The sequence below is a fragment of the Cupressus sempervirens genome, chromosome 2 (genome assembly GCF_028749045.1).
Source record: "Cupressus sempervirens isolate cs-2001-9-10 chromosome 2, ASM2874904v1, whole genome shotgun sequence".
NCBI lineage: Eukaryota > Viridiplantae > Streptophyta > Pinopsida > Cupressales > Cupressaceae > Cupressus > Cupressus sempervirens.
In genome coordinates, this window is record NC_143119.1 from 619,961,179 (window position 1) to 619,981,179 (window position 20,001).

General features: G+C 38.1%; 1 protein-coding gene across 3 annotated transcripts in view; it reads left to right on the forward strand.

Moving 5' to 3' along the window:
* TAF13 (TBP-associated factor 13) overlaps positions 1 to 20,001 on the forward strand; it is a 152,933-nt gene that overhangs the window by 28,872 nt on the left and 104,060 nt on the right. For all 3 annotated transcript variants that reach the window (XM_089814753.1, XM_089814755.1, XM_089814754.1), the window contains exon 3: positions 18,989 to 19,048. In XM_089814753.1, coding sequence (XP_089670879.1) covers positions 18,989 to 19,048 — 60 coding nt within the window. The remainder of the gene's footprint in view (positions 1 to 18,988; positions 19,049 to 20,001) is intronic.

Here is a 20,001-nt window from a genome sequence, read left to right on the forward strand (position 1 = left end):
AGTGAGCCGGTCAACTACCACAAAGATACAATCTTTCCCTTGCACATGTGGTAGTCCTGTGATAAAATCCATTGATACCCCTTCCCATTTTTGCTCAGGAATCGACAAGGGTTGTAGTAGACCTGCAGGAAATGTGTGTCCTGACTTATTTTGTTGGCAAATCAAGCATTCTCTAACATGTTGGAGTACATCATCCTTCAATCCTTTCCAGGTAAACCTCTCGCGAATCTGACGATAGGTTTTGAAGAAACCTGGGTGTCCTGCCATAGGTGAATCATGTAATGCCTCCAATATTTTCTTCTTCAATTTGGAACTAGGTACAAGATAGATTCTATTTTTAAAACAGATAGTATCATCCATCACTGCATATCTGTCATCCTGCACCTTACCATCAACAAGTTCACAAGCAAAAGAATTCTTTGAATATTCAACCAATAACTGTGTCTTCTAGTCAGCTGCGATCTCTGTGAGGGAACAAAGGGCAGGTTTCCTAGAGAGAGCATTTGCAACAATATTTTTCTTTCCTTTTACATACTCCACATCAAAATCATAGGCTTGAATCTTGCTTACCCATTTCTGTTGTCGCTCATTCAAATCCCTTTGTTCCAAGAAATACTTGAGACTGTTATGATTTGTACGCACTATGAAACGAGTCCCAACCAGGTACTGCCTAAACTTGGCCAGCGCATGCATGATCGCTAGCATTTCCTTATCATATGTGGAATAAAGTCTCTCATTGTTCCTCAATTTTTTGCTCTCGTAAGCGATCGGATGTCAGTTTTGCATTAACACTGCACCAATTCCTTACCGAAATGCATCACACTCTAAGACAAATGGCTGTGTGAAATCTGGTAGGGCCAACACTGGACATGAGCTCATAGCATCCTTAAGCTTATCAAAAGCTAACTGTGCACTTTTTGACCATGAGAACGCACCCTTCTTAGTCAAGTCAGTCAGTGGAGAAGCTAATTGAGAGAACCCACGCACAAACCTTCTATAATATGAACATAGCCCCAAGTATCCTCTCAACTCAGATATGTTTTTAGGTGGTGGCCAATCTAAAATTGCTTGAATCTTCTCTTGATGCACTTTTACACCATCAGCGCCAATGATATGCCCTAGATATAAGATCTCTGTCATCCCAAATTCACACTTGGAGGCTTTTGCATAAAGTCACCGTACCTTCATAATTCCCAATACCATGTCCAAATGCTGCAAATGGTCACTCCAAGTTCTGCTATAGATAAAGATATCATCAAAAAAAACCAAAACAAATTTCCTTAGTTGTTCTCGAAACACATGATTCATACAAGACTGAAATGTTGCCGGTGCATTTGTGAGTCCAAAGGGCATGACCAAGAACTCAAAATGCCCATAATGGCATCGGAAGGCAGTTTTGTGAATGTCCTCTTCTCTGACACGTATTTGATGATAACTAGAGCGTAGATCTATTTTGGAGAAGTACACGGCCCCGTGTAGTTCATCAATCAACTCATCGATCCTGGGTATAGGATACCTGTTTTTAATAGTTTTCTTATTCAATGCCCTGTAATCTATACACATGCGCATCGTCCCATCTTTCTTCTTAACCAAAACTACCGATGAGGCAAATGGGCGTGAACTGGGCCTGATATGACCCATACTAAGAAGCTCTTTAATTGTCTTCTCAATCTCCTCTTTAAAGTGACGGGGGTGCCGATAAGGTTTGGTGATAACAGGTTTTGAACCTTCTTCCATCTCAATCACATGTTCAAATCCTCTATCTGGTGGCCTACTAGGAGGTATGTCTCCAAAAACTGCACTATGTTTATCTAACACTGTTTGTATGTCCACATGGTAATCTGGCTTTCTGTTGGAGTACAGTTTAGAAGAAATGAAAAACTGTGCTGCCCAATCTACATCGCCATGCCTGAATAAGGCCTCCATCTTCCTAGCTGACACCACCCTAGGTCCACCATCTGCCATTGCCTTAAGTATTGTCTTTTTCCCATTTACCATAAACTCCAGTTGCATCTGTTTAAAGTCTTGAACATAACGTTCAAGTGATTCCAACCACTCCAATCCCAAAACAGCATCTAAATTACTGAGATTAATCACATAGAAATCCGCTATCAAAGTGTAGTCACCAAATTGTATACTGAGTTGGGGAATTACCTTAGTGGAAGTCAACGGAAAACCATCAGCCACTATGCCATTGAATCTCGGAAACTCCTCAACCTGAAGCCCTCACCTCATTACTAACCCTTCATCAATGAAGTTATGTGTGGCTCCGCTATCAACCAAACACACCATCCTTTCTCCCTTAAGAACCCCTTTTAGTCTAAAAGGTCTGGTACGAGGAACTCCAGACAGAGTATCAATGCGTGGAGTTTCCTTAGTTGTTGAGTCCTCCAAAACTATTTGAGGCTGATCTCCTTGACTAGAACACTCATCCGTGCTATGATCCTGTTCTTCTTGTTCTTCATCTTCAGAAATCACCTCAATCAGATGCACCTTGCCTTTACCAAGGCAACAATGACCAGGCTCCCATGGTTCTTTGCAATTAAAACATAACTTTTTCTTGCGAAGTTCATTCTTGGACTCCTGATCTGATTTTGGTGGGAAGTTCTTTTGTGGTCTGAAATTCTTTTGCTTTGACTGTGAACCGCTAAAGAATTTCCTTTGTGGTTGGAAGGAAGGTGCAGTCTCCAAATCCAATGCTAGACCTATGGCATCGTGCAATGTGCTAGGCTTGTGAGCCTTCACCAACCCACGCAATCTGTCACTCAGGCCTTCAACAAATAGCATTGTAACACGCCTTTCTGTCATGTTAGGGACCATAACAGCAATTTTCTGAAACTCATTGATGTATGTTTCAACATGACTAGTCTGCTTAAGCTGAGCCAGCTCCCTATAATAGACTTCCACATCTTTTCTGTCAAACCGGACAATCAATTTGTTAACAACTTCTTCATAAGAATGAATCAGTGCATGATCTTGAGAGACCAGCCCATGATGCCACCAGTCATACGCTACTCCTTCTAAATGCATTGTGGCAAATTGAATGGCTTTATCTTCTTCCATCGGTTTGAGAGACAAGAAGGTGTCAAGTTTGTGTATCCAAGATCTGGCACTCATTTGTCCATTGCCATCAAAAGTAGGTAGAGGGATTTTGTTCAATGCATCCTTATATTCAGCTGGCTGAGTACCAAATCTACCCTGTCCTCTAGGCCTTCCATCTTGTCTGTTCATGTGGAATCTAGCTTTCTCCTTCCGCTGATCCATAAACTGATTCAGATTCATTAACGCTCTAACCTGTTCTGGAAGTGCCATATAATCGGCATATGCAGCCAACACATCATCAGTTATATGGGTTTCTATCTCTGGTTGCTCTGGTATTGTCTCTTCTTCATATTGTCTGGGCAAGAAGGTAGGACGTAGGGGTCTATCAGATCGTGTAGTTGTTGTTCTAACAGCATTAGACCTTGCTCTGTCCTGATTTTCATGTCTACTATTGGCTCGACTGGGTACACTACTCGATCTTCCAGACCTAGAACGACCCATCCTCAATTGACCCATAGCAGTGATCATTCGATCTTGGAATTGTTGCATCATCTGTTGTTGCTGCTGAGCAAAGGCTGTCAAAAACTGATCCATTTGATTGTTTAAATTTCTAGGTGGTGATCCATCTCTTCTCTCACCCATTTCACCTTCAGCTGGTCTGATTTCTGATTCTTCTTGATGCCCAGATCTACTTCTAGTGTTATATCTGTGCATAGATTTCCTTTATTTTGACATGCAACCACCAATTTCACCAAGAACTAACATGCAAATGATTAGAAGTAGCATGCAACCATAAATTTTGACATGTAGCTGATTAGAAGCAACATGCAACCATAAATTATGACATCCAAGATTTGGGTAGTTGTCAAAATTGACATGCAAACTCACTAAACTGACATGCAGCGCTGAAATCTCAACAGGCTGGCAAGATCTCCAGCTTTGATACCACTGAAATATCCTAAGCTACGAAATTTGCAGAATTCAGAACCACACAAATTTCACAAACCAAAATACAGCTCTTATTTGAATTAGAAAGTTGCAGATAGAATATGGATATTAATTGCATGCCTGAAGAGAACTTTCCTTTACATACCAGAACTGGCCCCATCAGACAATAACAAATACCCTTGTGAAGATCGTAACAATCAGATTTGTAGACTTGATGCGCTCAAAAGGTGCTGCTATTTTATTTAAAGTTGATCCTAAACCCTTCAAACTGTTTCCTGAATAATTCTTTTGCCCTTGTCCGCCTGAAATTCATTACCAGCAGTCTGCTTTGTATGTAATTCAAGGCACTTGAATGCTGTAATGAGATTGCTGAGTCTCCTGCGGTTTCGTCCAGAAGATTTTCCTTCCAAGGGTTTCGTCCTGAGAAGTTGCACACAAATTGCAGATTGTAAAATAATAATAACTTGGCTCAATGAATCCTCCAAACCCATAGTCGAAGCCTTTAAATAAAATCTCCAGCCTATAGAAGATTCCTCATTGGCAACTTAGGCAAATATTATAAGTTGTATTAATTATTAAATGACCCCCACATTTAGTTGCCTAGGAGAAACGACTTAATAACTTGAAATGGCGCCAACTTAAGTTATATCTTTGAGTTATAATTTTTAATCTCCCAACATTAGCTTTTTGGGCTAAGTCATGCATTATTTAATTATCCCCTTTATTAATTGATTAATTCTAGCCTAGGGAATGAGGATGGCTAGAATTTGACTCTCAATGGCCTGTCAAAAGAATGGGGACATTACAGGGTTATACTAGCATCTTATTTGGTGACTTGGAAGTGATTAGTGGCAAGCCCTTTCATGAGAATGTCTATTCACAGGGTATTTCCATAGATGAAAATGAATCTCTCTACGAGGATGAACTGTTTGAAAATAATGATGTCATACATGATGAAAGAATGCATTCCGAAATGGAGAAAAATTCTGAAAATAATGCAGCTGAAAATGAAAATTCTTCCATTCTAGGAGATGCCCTATCTAGCATTCAAGAACTAGAGCAAGATGAAGCTACTATAAGGGGGTTATTTGGAGGACCCATCAGAAATTCTATGTCTAGATGATGATTTTGGAACGTATTGTTTGGGGGACAAGCTGAAAGTGTTGGATGATATAGTCATTTCAGCCTTCACGCATTTTGAAAACATCCATAAAAACATTGAAGAAACTTTGTGGGAGGCTCAAAGTGTTGAAAAGGAGAAGGGGATAGTGAGTGGAATTAATAGTGCATACCTTCACACCTTAAAAAGGGCATTGGAAAGAATGAAATCAGATTACTTGAAGCTGTTCAGAGATGGAGATATGGCCATCAAGCATGCAAAAGATAAAGAGAATGAGGTAGATGAGCTTTGCCTTCAATCGAGTACACTACGCTATTCATTGACACACTATTCATTACAGCAGTCTGAAAATCAGATTTCTATGACAACCACTTACAAGGAAGATGTTCACGATTGAAAAGCCAAGGAGATCATAAAACTATTTGAAGAAATCAACACCATTGGTGAAGATGAAAGTGTGCACATCATTCTCACCTCTCCTTATTCAAGGAGTCATATAATGTTAATAATGATCAAGAGGAGCAGCCAAAATTTAGATTCAAGAATTCTGATAATTAGAAGCCTTCACATTATCTGGAGTTGACAACATTTTTGCATAAGGAAGAGGATAACTCAAGTGATACTAATTCTGAAATTTCATATGATGATGATCATCCCCTTGTGGAGATGTAGATTAAATTGATAACACTTAACGGTGAATCAGAAAATTCTGAGTTGTCCTTAATGCGTAATGTAGGCTTTTATCCAGCTAGAGATTTGCTTCTGAATTTTTATGATATTGCAGCTGTTAAGTTATTGATTGGTGATTTAATATTTATGCCTACTTCAATTATTTGTAGCTGGCCTGCTTGGTCTACCATTCTATTTTCAGGTTTGGCTTGTTCTACAGGGGTTATGCAGTTTCATTGGCATTCGTGGAGACATGAACATGTGTGAGATAATGTACACGAGATAAATTTTTTCCATAGACGAGAACAACACCTTCAACATCATACTTAACGCTGACATATCTTATAGCAGCGACATTTGGTGGCCTATTGGGTTGATTATCATGCATATTAGAGGTGTGTTTGGCATCTATTGGGTGGATCACTCATTCCGATGGTTGTTACATGAAGATGGTAGGACGATACACATGTATTTCTACTCCTAATATTAGATGGCTAGATTGGATTGGGATCCAGGAGTTGACAGAATGTGTGCTTTACTTTTTGGGATTTATGATGAGTTGCTACATAGTTTGGGCTTGGAGTAGTTGTAATCAGAGTAGCGTTGTAGATTTGTGTCACTGTTTTCCAGGTTGACTTCGGATTTAGGGATCTTATGGATAGATGAGTTGTACTTAAACACCTTGCTTTACAATATGACATGATGTTATCTTAGTGGTTTCAGTTTAGGCTGCAGAGCTATTGGCAGATTTATATGGGATCTGAGAATAATTGCAGGATTCGTGATTGCTTGAGGACAAACAATCTCAAGGTGGGGACATCAGAAAAATTGAAGTCAAATTCATGAAATATTAAAATTGGCCTATGAGATCTTAATGCAAATATATAACCTATCAATGACATATTATAAAGTGAATTGATAAGAGACAAAATGGCAAGAAGACAAGGAGCTAGGGTAGGGGAAGTCAAAGACTTAAGGTGTTGGACATTAAAAGGAGGAGAGCTGGTTTCATTTGGGGTATGCTTGGTTATGCTGGATATTGGAATTATCACTGATTTTCTCTTGGAGAAATTGAGGAAGTTTCATCTAGTATTCAGGTTCCCAAGGATGGAAACCTTTAGGCTCCTTTTTGATGAATCAGGCACAATCCTGGTTCAACTTGGTGGTAAATTCGAGACAGAATTCACATTGTGCTTACAGATTCTTTCTTAGCTTCTAATCTGACTATTGTTACTGTATTAAGATTGAATATTTGGTGATTGTTATTGTATTGATGATCATTATAATACAATAAAGTTTGTTTATTTAAAATCCAAAAATATCTGATGTTTTTTTGCTGGTTTAAATGTGAAACTGTGCTAGCATTTATGGTTTATAATTCTGAAAATTATTGATGAGGAAACTGGTTAGATATCCCAAGTGGCATACTAAAAAAGCATTGTTTTTTGTAAATCTATATAAAGAACTTTCATCTCCTATGTTTAACACAACATCAATTTACCATAACATAGTATTAGAGCAACTCGATGGGATTTAATAAATTTTGGGAAGAAAAGTTCTAGCATCGTTTGATCTAGATTTTTTTCTAGAAATTTGTTTTTTGATTGTTAAAATAAAAATCAATTGAGGTATTTTATGAAAATTTAATGGTCTGTCTTCGAAAATGGTTACACAAAATCATGATCTTGGTCAAGAGCTTTGGTCGTGCAATTTTCTGATGAGCAAAAGTCTTTGATTTTTGAGGGTTGCATGTTGCTTGCATGTACTTTTTGTGAGATATATGTTTGCTTGCATGTGTTGTTTTACAATGCGAAGTCTCATTGTAATGTCCCTTTCTGGGGACATTAGAATTATTAAGGGGGTCATCACTATAATATTAAATTTACTAGGAGAACTGAAACTTCATTTATTAAAAGTCAAATTGCTATTCCAAGTGGGCAAAAGAGGACAAGAAGAGTTAAGATGAAAAGACAGATAGAAAGGTAGTCGAAGAGTCACAACTGCAAGAATAAAAGGAGAAGAGACCCTTTCATTCGTTATGCTTGATTTATTATTCTGATTTTCAGTTCCCTCTTGTGAGAGTCATTCAGAAAGCTTCAGCTTTCAGCCCGTGTGAGGACGTAGCCCCTCATGCAGGCAGGCAGTGGATGCAAACCCATTGTCCATGGAGATATCATCATAGGTGTCTCATTCAGCTTACAGGTTCTTTTCTTGTTTTTCCAATCGGACTGTAAAATTTGTGTATAAGATTGGATTTGTGGTTGGATGGTTATTGTATTGCTGTTGTATTATACAATAACATTTTAGTTGATGGTTGTTAGATTGCTGTTGTATAGGGAAATAACATTGTTTGCTGGTTTTATTATACCGTTATGTAGTCCATGGTTATATGTCGATATTATGAATAACGGGTAATATACTTGCAGAGAACTTTCTGGTTTATTTATAGCATTGTATTCCTTTGGCTTAAATCTGAATTGAAAGCTATACTTAAGAAGAAGTTAGTCGAAATTCTATTGGGGTTTCTACTGAATTTCCTTGTTGCGAAGTACATCTGCCATATTTTAATTCTGGACATATTGTTTAAAGGAGAAAGTTGGTTAATATCCGATTAGGGATATTACACTCATGTTTTGCCATATGAAGGATTCTCGTTTGGGTTTTCATAATTTTTTCCCTTACAAAAATTATGATGGGTTTTTATAATTTTTTTCCTTTAAATTTAGTTTTTGGTGGGTGTTAATAATTTGTTCCCTTGAAAAAGAAATAATATTGGGTTTATAATTTTTTCCACAAAAATTAAGGTTTTGCTCTTGTTAGGGAGGGCTCTGTGGTTTCTAGAAATGTTTTATTGCTTTACTGTTGTTTCGTTAAAGATGACATTTTGTATGCTGATTTATGTCTTGAATTTTGTGCTAGCGATCTATTTGGTTTATCAATTTATCCTCAAATATCATTTTTGGATTCTTTAATTTGCAAAGTTGTGTGGAATTCCTTTGTGGGTTTTGCCCTTTTTTGGGAAAAAATGATGATTTGTAATCGTGGATTTGAGAATTTTCCCCTTAAAAATCGTGACTATTTGCAGTTTGTTCTTGGGCACCGAGCTCTTTAGCGAAAATTTGGAGGGTTTGCTGATTTTTCCTCAAGATTTTGGCAACTATTCTTGGTGCGACTCTAGCTATAAGGAGGGACAACTCTGTTATCCAACATTAGGTTAATGTTTTGTGATAATTTCTGGTCAGAAGTTTGGTAGATTTTGGGAGGGTTAGAGTTAGTGGCAGAATCTTGTCTCATGTTGTTGAGCATTTTGAAAAAGGTGGCAACCTTCTCTATTTTTTTGAGACGAATTTTGGCTACTCTTGGTCATGACATTTTGCAGATCTAGGGAGGGTCTTAGCAGTAGCAAAATGTTTTGAAGAATCTATCACCACAAGACATGTATAGTCTTCTATAGGGTAGTGAGACAATGACCATTAAGGAGGGTATTGAAAAATTGTAATGTTTATTTAATGGTCGTTTTATTTAGTCTTTAGATTATTGTGTAGTTTCTAGTTTTTGTCTTTAGTTCATGAGTTTTTCATAATAGAAACATCGTCTTTGTGAATCTATATAAGGGGCTTTTATCTCATCTATTTAGTACAAGATCGATTTACCATAACAGGGCACTGGTCCGACAACATAGAAAAAACTGTACTTCAGTTTCTCATTCTTCTCTTCACGTTGTGGATGAGTTGTCCTCTAGTGTGGGTTACTAGTCATTCGGCAAGCATACTATTAGTTAAAGGTCTATTTTTTGACCTCCTTGTTTAACATCCAACACCTTAACTATTTGTGCACTATTGATCTGTTTGATGCATGAGGGGTTTAGTCTTGACTATACACCTTTTGGGCTTTGTTTATAGGGACAACATCCTTGTTTTGTTTTGTTTTGTTTTGGGATTGATCGTCTTCCTCCCTTCGAGTTTTTTGTGGATGCCCCATCTTAGTTCCGTCCTTCCCAGCAGGAACTGAATGAGCATGTCGAACTTGACATTTACAGACAATATATTATCACAATATGGAGTAACTTCTTGGGGGCTTTGTCCAACGATGGCCTTTTATGTTGAGGACTATATAGATATCTAGGATGGGATTATTGTGCCCCCTCATTACCTTGCTTGTCGTTGGACCCACGCCCTTCGCATCTCTGTAGGTTCCTTTAGAGTGGGCTCCCATAGGCTCTGCATTTAGACGAACCATTAGATCAAGGTCCCAAACTCATTGCGAATCAGGCAAGTTTGGCGAGTTGGGTCAACCCAACTGAGTAATGCCAACTCGCCAACTCGGCTTGCCAAATTTTGGGGCATGACTTGCCTAACTCGGTGAGTTGACATAACTTGCCTAACTTGTCGAGTTCGAACATGTATAACTTGATCGGGTTCAAGCATATGCTTGCAAGTTTACTCTACAATTCAACACTTGGCAGAGGGGGCAAGAGGATTTATGCAAACATAACATTTAAGTTACATTACTTCTATTCCCTTTCTTATACAAGTTATATTTGTATAAATATTGTCAGGATGTTTGAGATAGGTTTGAGCTTCATAGGAGTTAAGATGCAAACTCTAGATTTTTGTATTTTCGAAAAAATACTAGACTCAACCAAATTCCACGATTCTGCACGCCTTCAACACTCTAACCCCCCATAACCTATCCTGGCTTTGTAAGGTCAAACTGAAGCTAGAACAAGAATTATCTGAAGGTTTTAATTTTTAACTCATTTCATCCAAAATCCCTTTGGTTTCAATTCCATTTTCTTGATAGATGTAGCTACAATTTATATTTGATGTATATGATGGATTTATCATTTATATTCCTTGTTTATGTGTGTGATGACACATTAGTTTCTATTCGATGACGTATAATAAGTTTTATTTAATAAAGGGTGCATGAAACAAGTTTTAAATCATTATAAATCTTAAAATTTCAAGGGTTTTTTCATTTTGCCAAGTTGTAGCCGAGTCATTGCCGAGTGCTGCTAACCTCCTATAATAGGCACATAAACCAAGGAGCCAATGCAACTCAGTAATGTTCCTAGAAGAGGGCCAATCATGAATCACTTGAATCTTCTCCTCATGCACTTTCACTCACTCTGCAAATAGAGATTGTATCTCCATGATGCTAAGCACCTCCTCAATGTGTTTGAGATGATCCTCCCATGTCCAACTGTAAATCAATATGTCATCAAAAAATACCAGAACCAATTTCCTCAATTGCTTGTCGAAGATGTGGTTCATACAAGATTGGAAGGTGGTAGGTGCATTAGTGAGGCCAAAAGGCATCACCAAAAACTCATAGTGCCCATAGTGACAATGGAAAGCAGTCTTGTGCACATCCTCATTCTGCACATGAATCTGATGATAACCAGAACGAAGATCAATCTTCAAGAAGTAGATAGCTCCATGTAGCTCATCTAACAACTCATCAATGCGTGGAATGGGGTATCTATTCTTGATTGTCTTTTTGTTCAACAGTCTGTAATCAATACACATCCGCAAAGTCGCATCCTTCTTAACAAGCACCATAGAAGAAGCAAAAGGGCTAGAGCTAGGGCAAATGAGTCCCATATCTAGTAACTCATGGATGGTCCTCTCAATCTCATCCTTGTATGCTCTAGGATGACGATATGGGGTAGTAATCACGGGCTTAGCCCCATCCTCCATCTCTATCCCATGCTCAAAACCTCTATCAGGAGGTACACCAGTAGGTATGTCACCAAAGACATGACCATGCTGGTCCATCACTGATTGTATGTCTACATGAAAGGCCTTGCCATCCTAAGGTGTAGGTATTTTGGACTTCATAAAACGTGTAGCCCAAAGTATGTCATCATGACGAATGATAGTCTCCATCCTGGGAGAAGTTACATCCTTAGGACCACTGTCTGAAGCTGCCCTCAAGATAGTCTTCTTCCTTCTAGAATGAAACTCCTTCTGCATGCGGTGGTGGTCAATGATGTATCGCCCAATATCCTGTAACCACTGCATGCCCAAAACTACATCATAATCCTCTAGCAGTAGCACATAAAAATCATTTGCAAGAGTATAGTTCCCCATTTGGATGCTAAGCTAAGGAATCGTCTGAGTAAAACTCAAAATGACACCATTTGCAACCTTTACTCCAAAACCAACAAACTCCTCAGACTGGAATCCATGCCTGTCAACTAGCTTCTGGTCAATAAACTTGTGCATGACACCTGTGTCTACTAAGCTCATAACCCGTTGACCTCTCAATGTACCTTTCAAATGAAAGGCATGAAATCTAGGATAACTGGAGAGAGTAGCCATAGTCACTTTAGCTGACGCCAAAGGCTCTGGAATATCTAGCTCTAACTGTGGGTGTTCCTGCTCAAACTCCTCCGGACTATCCTTAGTATTAGTATCAAGTATCTCCTCATCGCCTATTTTAGATGTCACCTCTATCAAATGAACCCTTTACCAAGGCAACGATGTCCAGGCTCCCATGGCTCCTTATAGGAGAAGCATAGTTTCTTCCTCCTCAACGCATTTCTCGTCTCTTGGTCCATCCTGGGTGGTCTAGAAGGTGGTCCCCCTTTGCCCTAGGAAGTGTTGGCCTTCTGGGGAGGTCAAGAATCTCTAAAAGTTTTCTTATCTACTTGATAAGGAATAGGAGGGGTGTCCAGTCTAAATGTAACATCAGTGGCCTCCTTGAGGGTGGCTGGCCTGAATCGTACTAGTCCCTTCAGCTTGTCTTGCAAACCCTCTATGAACAACATCACACAACGACTATGAGACATGTTTGGAACCATGACTGCAATATGCTAGAACTCGTTCACAAAAGATTCCATGTGCCCTGTTTGCCTAATATGTGCCAACTCTCGGTAGTAAAGCTCTGTGTCTTTACAATCAAACCTAGCAATGAGATGCTCAGTGAATTCAACATAGGAGTGAACCATGACGTGATCCTGGGTGACCAATCCATGGTGCCACCAATCATAGGCAACCTCGTCTAAATGCAAAATCGCAAATTGTATAGCCTCTCTCTCAAGCATAGGTTTCAATGATAAATAGATATCCAACTTGTGCACCCAAGCTCGTGCACTCGTATCACCCTTGCCATCATAGGTAGCGAGTGTGATCTTCCCAGTGGCTCTACTGAGGTCGTTGTTGTGCTATGGTATGTAGCCCCCGTCTCCTCCAAATCTGGTGTTATCCCTACGTTGTGCACAATACTAAGGAAAAGGAAAAACATCCCTAACCTCTCGGGGTAGGGCTGTCCACTCGGCATTAGCTGCCATGACTGAATCCTGAATTCTAACCTCAGGTGGTTCCACCTGTGCTAGCTGCTCAAGTTTCCCACACTGAGGCAATAATGGTCTATCCATAGTAGGAATATGTTGGATGTTCCCGCCTATGGGAATGAAGGGAGCTCTTTGCCGAGACATGGGATCAATGACTGCACTGGCTTCCCGCAGCGAAAATCGACTTGCTCCTTCCCTATCTTTCTTGTCTACCTCCACACCTATCCAATTCCATCCGCTCTAGGCTATTCTGTAATCTGTCCAGTGTCTGGACTATCTTGGACTGCGAAACAATCAGAGTTCTCATGAACTCTCTTTCCTCTGCCTCTGTAGGCATGTCGTCACCAACAACACCTTGTGCCTCACGCATAGCTGTTGTCTCTGCGTCTCTAGTGGCCTCTGTTCACCACTGGTTTCTCTTGCGCTCGTAAAACTTGTGTATTTCTCCACTAGGATGCATAGAAGATAGATAAAAATAGATGTCAAATGCTGAAATGAATTATCAAACCCTTTTTTGTACCCTGTTGTGATAATTTAACTGAAACCCTACAGCTGGCAGGACTCAAGCCTTGATACCATTGAAAGATCCCAAAAGGATCTTTTCATTGAACTATTGTAAATTTTAATTAAAATACTAGGTTTTCCTATGCTTTCCTTGTGGTCTTCGAGAATTAGACAAAAGTTGTAGAAATATTGTTTTTTTTGTATTTTCTAGATATAAATAAAACAATAATTAACAACAACAACAAATAATATAATGTTCAGTCAACTAGAATAGCTACAAATCATACCAGGCAAGATATGTAATTAGTAAGCCAAGAAAGGTGTTTACAAGCAAGGAATGAAGACGCCAGCTGCAAGAATGGACCAGCCACGCACCAAAAGGTTAGAGATGGCTGATGTAAGCCAACCAACAAATCACGTGCCAACTGAAAGGCAGCTATGTGATTGCTATAGTCACGCAAAGGCAGCAAGAAGATTCCAACGTGCCAAACAAGATCCTCAATGTGCAATGCACAAGCACCCCCAAACGTTGAACTTAACAATCTTTGTTAACTATTAAAACAATATTGTAGAATGCTATTGAAACCATCAATTGGGGTTTGCGTCCCAATAGCCAGGGTCTAGGGTTTGCGTTCCAGTCCTCTAGAATCGCTCCTTAGAGCAAATTCGCAAATACCAAGAACGAAGATGTAAAAAGATAATGCAAGAATGAGCCAACATCTCCTTTTATCATCCTCTCAAATCCAATCGAACCCTAAAGGGAGCTTATGCATTTCCCTTTATTATAAAATGACATCTTCTCAATTAAAAGGCCTTTATGTATAGGAAAAACACCCCTTTCCTCAAATAAGATAACTCTAGGTGCCCGAAGGTCTCCGGATGATGAAAATAAGTTATAATAATTCAAGACCTTTCCATCGAGCTATAACACATAGGCCTGCTTGACCAGATGAAGCCAAAATCCCCTTATTATTGCAATTAGCTATATAAATAGCTTTATTTTAATTTATGTAAACACAAACTTAGGAAATATTAAAAATATTTCCTTTTATTCAACTAGAAAGCCAAACCAACCAAATTATCAGTGAACAGGTCCTCTCACCTGCCTGTGACTGATGTTGGGCAATGTGGGCCAATTGGCAGTCCCATCCCTAAAAACTCAGGATGCTCCTAGAAACTAGGGAATATACCCTTTCACCCTGAAACTGAAACCGTGTATTGATCCCTAGGAGCCTCAAATCTGATCACTGCCACAACCTCCTAAATTTTAGAAAAATCCCTAAAATTAAGGAACTGCCTCGACTGGCTTTCAAACTGACTGTAGAACCAACTCTGGTCACTGAATATCCATTATGAGTCTCTATCCACCACTTCTAGCCTACGAGACTCCAATAATAGGCCAACAAACATGACTCTGCTAGTTAGACTAGAGAGGGGACATGACATCATAGCTGAGTCACGCATCGAGTTGGCCTTGTCGAGTTCGAGTTTGAGAACTACTCCTTAGATTGACAAAGAGGATTGGACCTGCTGCCTCTACCCTTTGGGGGATGCGGAATTTGAGACACACTTCATTTTTCATTGTCCCATCTACTACAAGATCAGAGTGAGGTTCTACTGCTTGTTTTGGGAGTGCATGTCCCTTTCCTCCTTTTTCAGGTACACTGACCAACAGTGTCTTGTGCTCTACCTCTAGGAGGTCACATCGATGTTGAGATCACACCTTGCAGCTCGAGTTCACATTGACACAAACATTTGATCAACTTATCACCTCCTTCATGCCTATATCTCCGGCCTGGGGCATGAAGCAGTCACTCGACCCTCCTCCTTCAGGACACAACAGATGCGTGAGACCTTGCAAGCATCCGACAATGACACTATACCTCCAGTGCCTCTTGGAAACCTCGTTTGGTTCTAAACTACTTTTTGTTAGCTTAGAAAGCTTTGTTGTTTTTTTCTTTTGAGGTCTTGCTTATTCTTTCTTGTTTTCTCTTTCCCTGGGCACTCTTAGGTGTTTCCATTGGTGGTTATTGCTTTGTTGTAGTTTTTTCCAATCCCCTATGTTGGTTCCGAAATCAATGGTTTGGAAAGTTATAAGATTTTGCCTGATTCTAAGTTCAAATTCTCCAATTGACCTGGTCAACAAACATGAGTAACTAGTAGTTGACTTCCTCTACACTTCTGGCCCTACCAAACCAAGGTGGGTATAGCTGATATTTTGATATTTCTTCTCTTCTTTTGATTGACAATATAGTGGTAGAATTATTGTATATTATTTCTTACTTGACCATTCAATTTGGCATATGAATTGAAGCTAGTCTTTAGCCCCTTTTAATTTTACTCCTAGTTATTTGCACTTCGTAGTCTACAATTCTCTTTTGATTTGATATCTTCCTACTAAAAGCTGACTTTATTTTGAATGTTTTATATATAATAGATTAGTGCCTTCTCCTCGCTTGGGCAATAGAGTCATCCACTTCCAAACCCCATGTATAACTCTGAAGGACAATTTTTTAAGTCCACCCCTTGAACGGACCTGTCAACTACCCAACCTCTAATGCTATGAAATTCTATAATAATTCTCACAGCTAGTTTAATTGAATTTAACTCTCATTGAGAAAGACCAATTAAACAAGACACAACAAGCTAAACAAATCTCAGATGTATCTTGATGTTCAAAAAGTTTAACATCACACAATTCATTCACATAGTGACTTAGAGTAGTAATTACTAATTATCAACTTAAAGATAATTAAAATAGAGAACTGATCTGAAAATGAAAATAATCAACAACACAATTGAGAAGAAGAAATCTGAAATTTTTATTTAATCATATTTTATTTACAATCTGCAAAGCAGCACTTCTTTTATTTTTTGTTCTCAAATCTGAATTCTTGCTCTCTTTACATTTTACATTATGTATATATATGTGGTTGAGTGGCTTTTACACCTTTTCAGGGTGAAAAGACACCACCTTATTACAAATCTTTTGGGAAAAAAACTAATTAAAAAAAACTACATAACATTCGGACTTGGGTCTGGTCGAAGAATCAAAACACCTCTTGGAAAGCTAAGATTTGGATTTGAGCTAGGAAAGTCGATTTCCCGAACTGGGTCATTTATAGATTTTTAAATCTTGACCATCTTCAGCCTCTGTCAGCATCATCTTTGCAGCAGGCCGAAATTCCCAAAATTCAGCATTTCTGAAGGCTTTGATTAATCAGTTCTGTTTATCCTTGTCACAAAGCTTCCTTCCTTTGATCTTGTTACTCATCATATCCTTCCGTCACTCTTGATCCCCTTCTTATTGAATTACCTTATTCTCGCTGTTTCACAAACACCTCATATATCATGTGTAAAATGGCAAAAAATTGTCATTTTAGAACCCCCTATTAGCACTGCATCATTCTGCCAAATTTTATTGGGAGAAGTCATCCTACTAGCTTCATCAGTCATCGGGATATCCATTTTCATACTTCACAGATCACTTCACCTATTCTGATGTGATCATATCATTGACATACACAATCCCGAAGCCTCCATCAGGTATCGGAGCACTTAAAGTCTTTTTGCCCACTACCATCTTTTATCCTGATATTATAATTGGTATGGAATAACCCAATCTTCCTATCTGGTGTTGGGTAAACTCAAATCATTCTTGACCGATTGCCATTGTTACTCCGATGCTTTTCATCACCCAAGGTTTTACCGATGCTTGCATCGGGAATTGGCATAACATGTTAGCCATCTCCCCGGTGCTACACATTACACCAATGAATTTCTGTTGGCAACAGGTACACCGTTAACTTCATCTGGCATTGGGAAAATACAAAGATACTCATATTGAACATCATTCTTACGCCGACAGCCTTTTTGGTATGACTTTCTTTGGTGAGCCTTCTTAGCATTGCTTACTCTTTTCATCGGGCAATGTTTCCCCAATAATGCTGATTTCCTTTCTTCTGTTTGAGATGACAAAACCATTAATCCTAGACAAGAAAATGTGTCAATGAGGGCCAAAGCAACTTGATAAATCCTTGTGCTAGCCAGAAATTTCAGTGTCAACACCCTAGACCCTTTGTGGTCTCTTGTTGGACATTAATAATTATCTTATCGTATCTGGCTGCATGTTGTGGACGGGATTAGAACTTATGCATATCATATTCAAATATCATATTTGGGTAAGTAGTACTAAATTGATAATGCTATATCCTAGTCCATTTACATGGATATTGCTTGACATTTCTTCTGTGATTGTTAAGGGAATGAGTTGATGTTGGTTGATTTTATTAACCTGTAAAGATACCTGAAGGTTTTTCTCTGCTTACATTGAAAAACAGTTGTCCTCCTTTTATCATTTCAGTGTTATCTTGTTGTGGGATTTGTTCATCTCATGTCTTCTGTGGAAATCCCTAGTGATGTTGCTTGCTTTTGAACTCTAGAGGCAATGATGGATTTTCACAGATCTCTAATATTTATTCTCCTGCAGTTTTAATTCCTTACTGATATTTTTTAACTGTTATTTGATGCCAGAAATTGGGTTGGTCATTGTTTGGAATGCAAGATTGATGGGTGGTCAATAAATTTCTAGGTTTTTCAGCCCTTACCTAGGGAAAATTGTATCTGCTACTTTTTCCACCATAAACATTATATCCTTAGTTCTTGTTTTACATAATTTGATTAATACTTCCAATTTTGATGCACTGTTTTTAATTCCTAACAGCAGGAAAAGTGATTTATAATGTGCTTCTATGTGCCTTTTTGGTTCTCTAATAGGATTCTTTCTTGATGAACTTTTTGATAACAATATCTTTTCCTTTCTGCAACATGATTCGTGAGCATGACTTTATGCTACAATTTAGAAGCTTCTGTTTCATCAATACTCTTTATAAGAGTCAACTGCAATATACTAGCTCAACTCATGATTTCCTCTGTTTAAGAACATTTTTACCTCGAAAAGTGCTTCTAGATACAACTGTGTGATTTTTGATTTGCATCAACGTTTCGGATCATACTCAATGATCCATCATCAGGATGAAAAAATGTTGTCAAGAAATGATTCATCATGATGCATCAACATTTTTACCGGTCTCTATTTGGTTAATAATAATTGGGACAGTATCATATCTTGGTTTCAGTAATTGTTCTCCAAGTGAATGTCTCAAAATCTGTTATTGACATGATATATTTCAAATTTTTAATAAAATAAGTAAAAATTAGTTTGAAACTGAGAGAATCATCCATCTCAATAATTTCTCTGTAAATAGAGTGCTAAGTAGTCACAAGATATGGAAAAGAAGTTAAAGCTGGGGTTCCTTAAATTAAAAGTTTGTATTGTTATTCTTAAACTAGTTTAGAAGAAAAAATATTGCTGATATATTTTCTGTTTTTACTTCAATTTGCAGCCTTTGCCTGAGAGCGTGGCTCTGATGGAGGACATAGTGCTTGATTACATCACAGATATGGTGTGTACTCTGTTATTCCAACCGACTGAATATTGGACATCCTCTCCATAACATACATGCATGTTAGGATTATTTTAAGTGCCTGTGATTTGGACTATAGTGAATATTATACTGGTTTCAATATATGCCACTCTTCTTTGGATTTGCCCCGCCTCTGATGTTGCTTTGTTGTGATGCCTGTTCTCATTGCTGCTTTGTTGTTTTGTTTTGAGATCTAATGTTTTTCTATGTCAAAACTGGTATATGATATTTGGCTATTTCTGTTGGGCAATGAAGAGCAAACAACAGAACATAATGTGCAATGTCCCCTTTTAGGAATAGTAAATTATGTCCTCTAAATTTCTGTTTTTTAAACAACTGGACACTAAGTAAAAATGGTTACATCACTCTTGGATTTATGATATGAATCTTGCTTTGTTTGCACAAGAAGATGATATGGATCTTGATATAATTCTAATTGCTGTTTCTGATCTATGGCTTTTAAAGTTTTGAACCATGCAAGGAGTTGTTTATTTATCTGCCTATAATAGGTCTTGATTGAATCCTCTATAATTATGCAGTCGATTTCTGGTGCTTTTCTTGATTTATATTTGTAAAATTTATGCTTCAATCTCATAAAAGTATGCTGTTTGACTGAGCCCTGCAGCTTAGACAGCAATAAAATAATACTATCTTCCTGTCTTAACTCCATTCGCAATCTCCCATATATATATATATATATATGTACATAAAATCTTTTCATCAAAGGGTTTTACCACTTCAAACAATATTTCTCTAAACCAAACCTATCACATCTTCTTAAGTTTATTCAAACTATATTTCTCTAAACCACACCTTTTGGTCGATAAGATTGCTTTTTAACATCCTTTTATTAATCATTGTTCATTCCCTTATTAATTATATTTCTTATTTTTAATAGGTCACATCCCTTTCAATAATATCCACGTTTATTG